This window comes from Filicampus tigris, chromosome 8, assembly GCF_054856515.1.
Source record: "Filicampus tigris isolate MCC_2025a chromosome 8, RoL_Ftig_1.0, whole genome shotgun sequence".
Taxonomy (NCBI): domain Eukaryota; kingdom Metazoa; phylum Chordata; class Actinopteri; order Syngnathiformes; family Syngnathidae; genus Filicampus; species Filicampus tigris.
The window spans coordinates 14,824,735-14,838,008 of record NC_141224.1 but is presented as its reverse complement, the minus strand read 5'-3'; the positions used below and the strand labels follow the sequence as shown (position 1 = coordinate 14,838,008).

The 13,274-nt window shown below is 40.2% G+C and overlaps 1 protein-coding gene across 4 annotated transcripts in view; it reads left to right on the top strand.

Moving 5' to 3' along the window:
* The window catches only part of col14a1a (collagen, type XIV, alpha 1a), a 118,177-nt gene that overhangs the window by 29,087 nt on the left and 75,816 nt on the right, over window positions 1-13,274 (top strand). For all 4 annotated transcript variants that reach the window (XM_086038321.1, XM_086038322.1, XM_086038319.1 and 1 more), the window contains exons 6-15: window positions 4,556-4,711; window positions 4,809-4,928; window positions 5,119-5,283; window positions 5,394-5,558; window positions 6,720-6,871; window positions 7,824-7,953; window positions 8,604-8,749; window positions 8,879-9,008; window positions 9,797-9,936; window positions 10,157-10,283. In XM_086038321.1, coding sequence (XP_085894447.1) covers window positions 4,556-4,711; window positions 4,809-4,928; window positions 5,119-5,283; window positions 5,394-5,558; window positions 6,720-6,871; window positions 7,824-7,953; window positions 8,604-8,749; window positions 8,879-9,008; window positions 9,797-9,936; window positions 10,157-10,283 — 1,431 coding nt within the window. The remainder of the gene's footprint in view (window positions 1-4,555; window positions 4,712-4,808; window positions 4,929-5,118; window positions 5,284-5,393; window positions 5,559-6,719; window positions 6,872-7,823; window positions 7,954-8,603; window positions 8,750-8,878; window positions 9,009-9,796; window positions 9,937-10,156; window positions 10,284-13,274) is intronic.

Genomic DNA, 13,274 nt, shown 5'->3' with positions numbered 1-13,274 from the left:
CTGAGTATGTTTTCTGAGTTGGGTGAGTTTTATCTCATGTTTGAATTTTTACTTTAACTTTCAATTCCAATTTTTCTTTTTCATGGGCTTCGGGCAGTCCAGGGTATTAGTCTCTTACGAGTGGATGATAGCTCTTTGCTACTGTAATTCACTGTTGCCCCTCCGGGTAGAAGGTGAATGTTGCATTTGAGACTGTGCTGAGAAATAGGCAAAATCACACTTGGAGCTAATGAGATCCGGGGTGTAGTCTGCCTCTTGTCAGCTGAGATAAGCTCCAGCTCCGTGGGAGCCTAAAAAAGGAAATGTAATATAAAAATGGAGGGATGCAAGGCTCAAAATAATGTTTTTTTTTTTTTTTGATGAGCAATTTTTCTAATCAATGACTTCATTTGAGGGGCAATTTCGTAATTCTGAGGAGCATTGTTTTGCAGATTACCAAGGCTTTTATCAAGCAAAAAAAAAAAAATCTGATAATATAACAGGGTGTGGCTGTGTTTGTAAGGCTGCAGCTATCGAATATTTTAGTATTTCAAATATTGTATTGTAACTTCTACTACATAATCAAGTCTTCTGATAAAATATGATTTTGTTTGGCTTAAAGAGCAATTGTGAATGCAAAAGAGATAATAAGACATTTCACTTTTTTACTGTATATAATCAAAAAAATGTTTTCTTAAATTCACGGTGTGCATATGAGCAAACTGTAAATATGCAAAATCTGCCGGTGCCCAATTGCGAATACGCAGGGGTCGACTGTAGTTTTAAGTTGTAATATCACCAATCGCCACTAGATGGCAGTTTTATGTCTTAATTGCGCTTACACTGGGTCTTATACTCCCTATTTCACCAACGCGAGTGGGCCCAATTTTTTTTTTTGCAGATTTGGAATGATATGCAGGACCAAAATAGTACCTCAATAATATTAAGATTTTGAGTGTGGTTGACTTCTGTGCAAAAATCTACAAAATGAGTTTTTGCACTTAATGTTGGTTTCTTGTTCAGTAGTTTTGTGCCATTCTTGAATGGCAATTTTTATGAAAGAGAGCTCTTTACACTGAGGAAAAAAAGTACAGTGCAATGGTTATTTTGTTGTTTGCTCTTATACATGCACTGAAAAATATATTATCAAAAAAGAAGAATATTGAGAACACGTATGCATGTATTTTGTTCATATTTAAAAAAGCATTTTTGCCATACATCTGGTTATGAGGTGTTTGGTTCTATCTGTCCCCCCCCAGTAGCACTGATGAAAAATTGTGGCTCCCTCCAGCATTTAAATTGTAGATATTATGACCTGTGCCTCTGCGTGTGTGTTACTGCTCTGCTTGAGGAGTCTGGCAGGCAACCATGGTGTCCTTTTGCAGCTGTCACAGTTTTAGTAACAAGTTCAGTGCCCCTGCTTGGCAATCCGATTGTCTGGGAGTCGCATACTTTTTCCCATTCATCTGCTTTGTGTTTGATCCCTTACACCAGGTGGACCATCAGTTTCACCGTGTGTTTGCAAGCCAATTATAGATGATGCTCATCCATTTGTGTACTGCATGAAAATAGGATCAGTTACGGCAGCAGCTTTGTTAATCGCAAGCTTATATGCAAATAAGGTTCAAATATAGTTCACAGTTTAGCACCAAATGTCTTTACATGCCTGAACGCGAAGGAGGAGCGTCCAGATGTTTTCCTTAAAACCCACTGGAATGATTCACTTTAAGCACCATTCGGTAAATATGCCTGGAATTGTGATTCTTTATTTTCCAAGTAATTTGGACCAAATCTATGCCTCTAACTTTTCGCCAAGACTTTGCAGGAGGCTCTTTTCCGTTCCAGCGTGACTGTGCCCAGATGTGCGAATGAAGGTCCGTAAGGGGCATGCTTGGATAACTTCGATGAGGAAGAACTTCACTAGCCAGCACAGAATCTTCAACTTAATTCTGGCGACCTATTTTTCAACATAAATAAAAGTCCACCCAGCCATTCAAACAATGGGAATGGACAGACACAGCAACTACCTTGGCGAAACTTTACATTACAGACTTGAAAAAAACAGAACAGATATTGTTATAGCCACTGAAGAGGACTTGTTGCCTTCTTCCAAGGTCTCATTTATTCTTCGTTTTTCAAGCCACGTGTCATGAATGTGCTCTTGGACACTATTCCTCAGGATGCGTATTTCAATTGGAAAGAGCTAAGGTGTTAGATGAGACGGGAGATGAAGGGGATTTGGTGGTAAAAAAAAGAGAAGAACTAAGGCAGATGGGACTTTGGGGGGAGAAGAGGCACCTTTGACCAGCCGGCTGTTGCCTGCAAGGCAGGCGCTGTGTAGCGATGAGATGTATCGACACGAATCACAGTAGCAACAGACCAATCTCTCTGACATCAACAACATTGTATGCATATTTATGTGTAGGCACAAGGCAGAGCTTTGATTTGCTCTCGCCTCCCTGTGTATTATTTGTGTGTCGGGTGAGTCAATCGCCACATGATTGCACAAGTATGTATATGTATATCGAATATGTGAATAAAAACATTGGGCAGATTTAATATGAAGAATTGTTAGATGATTCCAATATCAAATGCTCCTCAGATTTTACAGGCTCGTGTAATTTTTTATCAGAGTCACGCTGAATTTGTGAACAGTTTGTTCCACATAGTCCAAACAAACCTTTTTACAATGAATTTGTTCTCATAATTGCCTTTGCAAGACACATTACAGTATTGACTGTGTATTATTATGTACCGGTAGCCTATTGAATGCAGCTTACTTGTTGGTTTTGGTTGTAGTCAGATTATACCTTGAGGTTTTTTTTTCCCTCGATATGAAGGCTCCAAATACTTTCATGTTCTCTTCTCATACCATACCGGGTTAATGGAAATCACACTGCTGAAATGCTTTTTCATACTGTCGAAAAATAAGCTAGTTACGTCCTCCTAGCATAACAAAACAAGATTTTTTTTTTTCATCAGTTAATTACTGAGCGCAATGTTCCCTCTAAGATACGTGCAAGCAATTGCGCGCTGCTCCCACCCTCTCAGCGCACACGGAGACGCTGGCGCGCATCACGCAAACACATGACATTTCTACACTCATTTCTTCTTTTCCACCCCAGTCTAATCTATAAACACGACACCACACCATTTCCAATTCCCTTACAGTTTCAGTAGTGCGACCGAGGGTGCACACTCAGTTGTTCTACTCCAGTTTGAAGCATATATCGACGCACATATATTCACGCTCACCATTGATGTGACGCTGCAGGCGATTTGCGGACCATTCCATTCTGGAATACCAAACATGGGCGTAGTTTACGAACCCCTTAAATGAGGTTTTCTCGCTCGTTTCAGGTGACTAGAATTTTTTTGTGCTTTATTATGTGACGATGTGGGATATTAAGACTTCATTAATTATGCTTAAAATGAATGTGTACCCTAAAGTAAAAGTAACAAACTACAGCTGATTTTATTTGCGTCACAAATTGATATTTAATGATCTGTTCTATTTTAATATAGAAGTGGTTAGATTTTTTTTGTAATGTATCTACTGTATATCATGTAACTTGTTATGAGCTCAGGTTTTGGACAGGTGTGACACTGGTTTGTGCATGTCTGATGTTGCTCACCGTGGTCCATGCGATGCTCGGGGAGTTCGTATGAATGCTCTGACGTATAGAAATGGATTAGAGGGAACATTGACTTTGGGGCATATTCTCAGAAAAGGTGCGCAGCTGTGTACTTGTGCAGATCCTCCTTTTGACTTAATTTTGTCATCAGCACTCTGGGTGGAGCCACCCTTAAATGAGGACCTTCCTTGTCAAATCTGTTAGAGCGTGCATTCTCCCAAAGAATGAATCACCTTTTCTCTTGTGCAGAAGACAAGGTGAATCATTGCAGAAATCAAGTCATTCAACACATTATTATTTTTATCTTTAGTCGCTCTCAACTCACAGCGGTCAAAAAACGCGTAATGAAGAAGAAAAAAACATATATAAGTCTGTCTGGAGTATAAGATGCATCACAGTCCAGCCATTCAATCGCAAGAATTTATTTATATATTTTTTTTATTTTTTTCAAATGTTAGAGTAAAAGAGGGTCTGAAAATGTCTGGCAGTAAATGAGTTCATCTATACAATTACGAAAAAATTGTGACTTAGTCCGAAAAATACAGAAAAATACGGACATCGTCTGAAACATACGGAATGTGGAAGACTATCGCATGGCCATTGGAAGACCCCTTTCGATTTTTTTTGCAGATCAGGGAACTGATTTTCACCTTTAGCTGTTGTATGTTATAGTCAACTTTCATTGGGGCCAAATGTGGCAGTGACCCACAGTATTTAGCAGCTCCAATGAGAAAAATCTCGCTTTTGTGGCAGGTGTCACCCACTTTGTAATTGTTTTATGCACTAGGACTGGAGTAAGAACAGTATAACCCCGCAATTCGCCATATTTTAACCAGCTTTTCCGACAAACATTTGGAAAACTTTACCGCCACGGTGGAGGTCTTTGTTTGAATGAACGCCATTCAAGCATTTGGTTTGTAATGGCTCTCTTGTCTTTCCAGCGGACCAGTTTTTGTGTCACACTGAGTCCATAGCAGACATTGTGATCCTGGTCGATGGCTCTTGGAGTATTGGTCGTCTCAACTTCCGGCTGGTCCGCATGTTCCTGGAAAACCTGGTCAATGCTTTTGATGTTGGCATCGATAAGACCCGGATAGGTAGTCCTATCATCACCTTTCCACTATGAAACGACTATAGTCTTTTGAAAGTTGTAAAAATGTCTTCAGTACTATGAAAGTTTACGTGTGATTGTAGGTCTGGCTCAGTATAGTGGAGATCCCAGGATGGAGTGGCACCTCAATGCTTTCACTACAAAAGAAGCTGTTATTGATGCTGTCAAGAACCTTCCCTACAAAGGAGGAAACACTCTCACGGGTACTCTTTTACATTGCCATCTTCAATTTATTCAGTTCCCTAATAAAATTTAAATTCATTGTCCCTCCGGTTGGTCTCGTATGCCTTTCATGAATACCTTATATACTGTACATGTGTCTACGATCTTTTATACCTCCACCCCTGCTCTCTTTTTTTGTATGTTCTTCCTCTATCCTTTGTCTCTCCCCAGGGCTTGCGCTGTCCTATATTTTGGAGAACTGTTTCAAGCCCGAGTCTGGTGCCCGCATTGGTGTACCTAAGATCGGGATCCTCATTACTGATGGGAAGTCTCAGGATGACGTTATACCGCCTGCAGAAAGCCTGCAAAAAGCTGGGGTTGAGCTGTTTGCAATCGGTGAGATTGAGCACACACAGAGATGACAGGAGTTGTGAATTATCATGTTTTAGCCCCATGCAAGTGCCCACGGTTGGAATAGACTAAAATCATTCCCTCTTCTTTTGCAGGTGTAAAGAATGCTGATGAGAACGAGCTGCGCTCCATCGCCTCGGAGCCAGATGACTCTCATGTATATAATGTTGCTGACTTCAATGTTATGAGCTCCATTGTAGAAGGACTGACTAGAACAGTGTGTGAGCAAGTGGAGCAGCAAGACAAGGACATTAAGGAACGTAAGTGGACAATGACACACTAAGTAAATCGCAGGCTAACTGACCGGAAGGACTTCATGGACCATGGAGTACTAGTGCAATTTACCACCAATGAAAATAAAGGTGCAGTTCATTATATTCAAATATCAGAGCAACAGTAGAAAAGGTCATTTATTTCTGTCGTTTAATTCCAGAAGTGAAACTCATATATTACCATTTATCCATGAACTCAGTTGGCCAATACTACCTCATTTCTATATCAAAAATAATTTGGTAAATTTGGTGTTTTCACTAGCTGTAAAATAAAATCCTCAGAATTCGAAAAAATGTCATCATAAAATATTTTCACTCTGTATGTAGTGAATCTATACACGATGAGTGGACCCCTGTATACGGTTTGGCACCTGCAGATTCTGCTATTTGATTCACCTACTCCTAGATGTTTTTCCCCAATATTTTGGAAAATATTTTGATGTATTTACGTATACTTATATACTTATTTTTATTTATTTATTTATTTATTTATTTTGCGGGGGAGCCAATCACCATTTTTCATGGAAAATGCTTATCGGTGTTTTATCCCTCTTTTTTTTCTAAAATTTTTGGGGGTTAAAAAAAATATATATTTTTTTTTCTTCTATGCATTTATAATGTGTTTCAATTATATGCCGATTTTCGCTATTCGCAGGCCGGCCCGGTCCCTATGTCCACTGTAGTACAGTTTACTGTATGAGCTTCACTTTTTGAATCAAACTACTGAAATGATAAATTTTGCACAATAGTCTACTTATTGAGGTGCATCTATGGGTTATCTGGGGAATTTCTTGTGACTGTATCACTTATGATTTTGGTCTTAATTTAAATTAACATATACTTAATATAGATATTAGAAAAAGTATTTGACCTTCAAAAAGACAAACCTAAGTATGGGTTTATAACTTTTGGTTAAGTTAGGACCTCATTCTTATGGACCTCTATATAGAAATGAACATGAATAAAATCGACTCTAATATGTCTTTGAGTCCAAACTCAGTCATTACAAATATTATGCTTAAGCAGCCAGAAATAATAGGAAAATCCAAATCTCATATCTGTTCATATAAGGATGTATTTATGTTGTATTCTAATTCTATCTCTAATCTCAGTGTGTCAGATTTTCTACCTTTTTCCCCCCCTTTTCAGAACAGCCACCAGAAAGAATTGGACCACCGTCAGGCTTGGTGACATCAGAGGTCACTGCCAGGAGCTTTCGAGTTACATGGCGCCACTCCCCTGGAAATGTAGCCAAATACAGAGTGGTTTATTTCCCTGTTCATGGAGGACAACCACAGGAGGTAAAGGGCTTATATTTTGTTAACAAAACAAATTCTGTATGGATATTTCTTCATCAGAAATATCAGTGTCTGCTATTTGCTCTTTTTTCGCTGTGGATACACCACTCAGTCAATTATTAAATCAATCATTTCTCAGATTGTAGCCCTCAATATTCTCTGAATCTTAATTCTTCATTTTACCACAACATGGTGGATAAATCTATACTTCCAACGTTGTGGGGACAGTACAAATAACGCACTGTATTGTTCTAGCGTAACTGTGTCCTAGTGCTCAAAGCAAGGTCCACAATATGGAAGAAGTTGAGAGCTCTGACCTCAACTCTATCCAAACAACTTTGAGGTGAACTAGAACAGACACAATCCAAAATCTCATCGAAAAGTCTTCCCAAATGAGTGGAAACCTCTAAAGGGCGGGACCAACTTGATGGTTTCTTCAAGTTTGAATTTCTTGTTACTTTAAGGTGGAATGGCACATATATATATATATATATGTATATATATATATATATATATATATATATATATATATATATATATATATATATATATATATATATATACACTATATATATATATATATATATACACTATATATACTATATATTTAGAAGTAAATGTCAATTTGAAAAGTATGCTACAGTTCAGGTTATTCTTGTAACGTCTTCTCACTTGCAGGACTAAGAACTGGTGGCTAGTAAATCAAAGCATAAGATTTAACGGTTTCTTGGTCCAAATGAGCTAGAAAACTGGCTAAAACGTATTCCAAGACCTGCATCCCAATGAATAAATCGTTTCCTTCCTATGGCCTTTTTTCCTGTTTCCTATTTATTGTCACATGGCTCTGTTCTGTTGTCATATTTTCATTGTACTAACATTCATTTCCCCACTTTTTCTAAACCATCTGCTCCCCAATCTCATCTATTTTTCTTCGCACCCTTTCTACGCACCCCAGGCTGTTGTCGACGGCCGTGACACCTCCGCGGTGTTGCAGCATCTCAACTCACAGACCGAATACCAGCTGTCTGTGTTTGCTGTGAACGAAGACGAGGCCAGTGAACCACTAAAAGGATACGAAACAACCCGTAAGTGTTTATGTGGAACATCACAAATTTAGCAAGGCAATAAATGATGAAAACGTCTCGGTGGCCAAGCCAATCACAAGTGATTACCCCCCTTTCATTGAAGAGGATAAAAGCACATGTAAACGCTTCCCTTGAAAGTAAGAAATAGCATCTCATAGCATATTTAAAGGTACAATCATTCTTTATTGATCCTAACAAAAGGAAATTCCATTTTACCCAGTGTTTTTTTTAAATATATTTCCATGCTATTCTGGTTCTATTATGTAAACGACAGACAGAGAGCCGGGGTGTGTGTTTAGGATGTCTTTTCTTTTTGTTTTGAACTTTTGTTAAATCCCCCTAACAAAATAGTCCTTTCGGCTTTTTATACAAGACTTATGCAGAGCAAACGTCCACTAATAAAGAATCAAAATTAAAGTCTTGCAAATTTGACATGATTGTTTTCAATACGCAGCCATGCTGTTTTTGATGTCACCCTTTTTATTGAGGTCATTCTTTTTGCGGGTCATTAAAAGTGATTCACTACACTATTAGTGCAAAATGAAGTTCTTTAGTTTCAGGTCAGTCCTAGCAAAGATGATATTTTTCATATTTTGACAGTGTTCCGGTTCTGACTGCTTTTCGCCGTGTGTGGTCTTGCGCATATGCAGTGGCTCTTCCCACAGTGACAGGCCTCCAGCTGTTAGATGTGACTCACAACAGCGTAAAAGCAAGATGGGACAATGTGAAGGGAGCATCAGGCTACATGGTGCTTTATGCGCCGCTTACAGATGACGGAGACTTAGCTGAGAAGGAGGTAATGTTTAAAAGAAATGTGAAGCAAATGTACTTTTTCGTGTTTTTCTTTCCATGCTTAAATTAATTATTGACCACAAACAGAATGTTGTTTTAGTCATTGTTGAAGTTTGTGTGTTTTTGCCTGCAGGTCAAAGTGTCAGATGCAGTGAACGAGCTGGAGCTAGATGGTCTGATCCCCCACACTGAGTATACAATCACTGTTTATGCTATGTTTGGAGAAGAGGCCAGCGAACCCATTACAAACCAGGAAACGACGTGTAAGTCTTGCATAGCCACATACTGTACATTTGGCTTGTGTTCCACAGCGGAGAATATCATGCAAGTACTGTAGCACAAAAATGGCAACCATACTGTGTGTTCACAATATTGATTTATTTTCTTTTTCTTTATTATTGTAGCTCAGAGTCATGTAGAACCAGAGCTGTGCATGTGACGGACCGGTTCGCCTATCCGCCTATCATGGATGCCCATTTTGTCGGCGATAAAAGATAGACGGGAAACTTTTTTTAAAAAAAATAGTCGGACTAAGCATAGTCGGAAAGCCATTTTTTCCCATCCATGTAATCGTCTATTTTTGCCCCACCCACCATAACAGAAATTGGGCTTTAGAACCGGAGAGTCACACACGGTTCAAGTCCCGTCGCGAACAAAAACGTAAAAAATGACTCGTTGGAGAGATGCTTGTCTGCTACTGTCAAAGTGCCCTTGAGAAAGGCATCATTCCCATCCCTTTTCAGGTTCTGACATCTCTGCTTGCATGTTTGTATGTGTGTGATGTGTGGTGTACAACACACATTCCCGTATATTCAGCACAGTGTGAATCTAATTCTTACATATCATAATCAGTATATTGAAATAAAAAGGTGAAAATGTATATCTATTATTACATGAATGCCTCAACCAAAAGTGACTCTATTATCTTTTTAAAGGCATATATGTTGAGATCTTATTGGAGCTCATTAGATTGTGCTAGTGTACTTGATCAAGTGTCAATATATTGTGAGCGCATTGATTTAACTCCGCCACTTTCCCTTTTTCTGCTCAGCACCACTTAGTGCGCCTAGTAATCTGCAGTTCTCTGACATCACTCACAACTCGGCACACATCAGGTGGGACCCCGCGGCAAATGGAGTAAATGGTTATCGAATCACGTGGGTCAAGAAAGATGGGCGGGCCACTGAGGAGGTGCGTGTCGAATATGTTTTTATTTTGTACACTGTCTGCTTTCTCAGTGAGACCAAATATTATTTTTCCAACATAACAACATCAGTACAATAACTGTTAATGCACTTATATACTGGTATAAATTTGTAAGCAGCACAATGCTTCCCGTCCTTGACAGAATCGCATCATTTTCAAGCAGAAGTGGTTGTTGAAATGTAATCAAATTGTGTGTGTCTTTCAGGTGGAAGTTGGACCTGTGAGCTCTTATGACCTCAGCGGCCTGACATCTCTGATGGAGTACTCGGTGGCTCTATTTGCTCTGTATGATGAAGGCCAATCAGAGCCGCTCACTGATGGATTCACGACTAGTAAGTAGTGTTGTTCCGATGCCATTTTTTGACCCCGATACCGATTCCAATACCCAGCTGTGCGGTATCGGCCGATGCCGATACTGTTTCGATACCAGACTTTTGGGGGGAAATTTAAAAAAAAAAAAGATATAAATGAGCATTTTTTTCTTGTAATTCTAAAGAACTGCATACTCACTTGGATGTAAAACCATTGCTATCATGGCTTGGTCAGACTTAAAAACCTTTGTAAAACAGGAAAAAATAAGAAATAATATACACAAAGTATCTTTGAGAGAGATTGTGTCGGATTAATTACAAAAGCTATAGGACATTATTACAAAAGTTTGTTTTGAGTATTAGTGACCCATCGCAACAACTTCCGCTCCCAAATCCACTTTTAAAATTTTGTTGGCATTGTCTACTGTGTTGGCAATGACATCATTCATAATACTTGTCATCTATCTTCGGCTACGTTCACACTGCAGGGCGTGATGCCCATTTCGGATTCATTGTTAAATTTGTTTTTTTTATCTACGCATTCACATTACAAAATCAAATGTGACTTCTAATGTGAACCGTGATGTGAGCACGACGTCGAGTGACGTGCACCAAAAAAACGTCACGTGGCATAGTGTTGACGGAAGTAAATATGGTCCCGCGTGTATGGGCTCATCTTATCATCTCATATCGTTGGAGTAGCGAGGCAGGCGAAAGTAGAAATATTTTGGGGAAATGAGGCGAGGCTTTTCAATTTCCTCATTTCATGAAGATCTACTAAAGATGATGTCAGGTCATTGCCGCATGTAATAAATGAACTGCCTGCGTGGCTGAATTACTTACTATCACCAAGTATTTTAACTCTATGCTTCATTTTTCAAGTGAGGTCCAATTAAAGTCAAATATAAAAACAACACCGTTACTCAAAACAACCTTGCAGATTCACAGACGGTTGTCAGAAGTCACCCTAGTCTCCCAAGAAATTAAACCCCCCACCCTCACCCACCCCCAATAATCTAATAGTGCCAGGATTCTAAAAAAAATGGCTGTATTGGATATTCTGCTGCCCTTGCTACATGCAAGTAGATTAGTGGTTCAAGTTATTAAATCTGTCTTATTTATTGAGATCATATTGATATGTACAACTGTTAACCAAGGGAGTCAGATGTCACTACCAGTACCAGTTTGCATGAAGAAGTAAATTAATGTTCCCCTAACTTGGTCTTCTAAATTGATTGTATTTCACTCCAAAAAGCGATCTCTACTGATGGCAATTTATTCTTAGTTTCCATGAAAGGGTGTATCAATGCTGTTGAAAGGTGAGCAATTTTTCTCACAGTGCCAAACAGTGTCGAATTTTATTGCCCCTACTGCTCCCTCTGCTACATTGGCAGTATGCCCACCTCATTTACACCTCAGCATAATAGCCCAGGCCCATTAAAAGGTCATTTCCCTGTCCCTGACTATTCAATCATACTAACGGTTATTGATTGGTTGGAATATCCCTTTAAGCAACAAGCGACGAGGTTTTGATGCTGAGTCAGTGGAAAAAATGGAACTTTGCCAAGCCAGCACTGAACACCTCAATTGAGAACAAACTGATGTTTTCTTTTTCCCCTTATTACTTGGTTTAATGAAGCAAAGGACTCACCGGTTCTTTATTATGGGAACTCTCATTAAAAGTTACATACTACATGCTTTATGCTTTAAAAAAAAAAAAAAAAAAAAAATCAATTTCATCTAGCGATCATCCTCATCAGTATCGCAGGTGAACTGGAGTATATCCCGGCGGACTTTGAGGGAGATGCGGGGTACACCCTTGCCAGCCATTCAGAGTTTAGTGTTACACGTTACTATTATATCTATATTATGCACTGAAAAACAACAATACACATTTTATATGTTCTACTTTTATTGGGAAATGAATCAAGTATGTGCAAGAAGTCAATATTTACTTTACTTGCTACCGTTGACCTTACTTCTTCAGAACACCTTCTCCTGAACACCTGGAGAAAGTGGTGGACAAATTCCGATTCTCAATCTCAGGAACGGCAATACCATCGATTAGGGAGCAACTAGTCAAGAGCCTGGGAAAGCTCTTTGACTCCAGCCTGAAAGACTCTGCTGCTATCCAGAAGTCCACTGAAGAGCTTGGAGGGTGGATCACTAAGGTGGACAAGTCTGGCCTGCCTAGTAGATTTAAAGCCTGGATCTACCAGCACTCCATCCTTCCTAGAGTCCTGTGGCCTCTCCTCGTGTATGCAGTCCTAGTAACAACGGTGGAGTCCTTTGGAAGGAAGATAAGCAGCTTCCTGCGGCAATGGCTGGGTCTTCCTCGCAGCCTCAACAGCGCTGCCCTGTACGGGACAAGTAACACCCTGCAGCTACCCTTCAGTGGGCTCACTGAAGAATTCCACGTGACACGTATGAGAGAAGCCCTGCAGTACAGAGACTCCACGGACTGCAAGGTGTCATCAGCCGGGATTGAAGTGAGGACAGGAAGGAAGTGGCAGGCAGAAAAGGCAGTGGAGGTGGCTGTTACACCTACGCCAAAAGGCGTTGGTGGGTGCCGTGGCAACAGGGAGAACAGGCTTGGGCTACTTCCAAAAGACCCAAGTCAGCCAGGCCCGGAGAATGAGAAAAAACATCTACTCCAGGGCTAGGTCCGAGCAGGCGAGGAGGTAGTGCGAGTGGGCAGGGTCGTGGGACTCTGGCAACAGGGGGCATGGACAAGATGGGAGAGCGCCGTACAGCGCAAAGTTACCTGGTCACACATCATGCAGGCAGACTTCCACCGGGTCTGCTTCCTTGTGACGGCAGTCTACGACGCGCTCCCTAGCCCAGCAAACCTCCACGTGTGGGGGAAGAGCGAGACACCCACCTGCTCCCTTTGCAACGGAAGAGGCTCCTTGGAACATCTCCTCAGCAGTTGCCCAAAGACCCTGGCCGACGGTCGCTATCGTTGGCGCCATGACCAGGTACTCAAAGCTGCTGCTGAGAGCATAGCCTTGG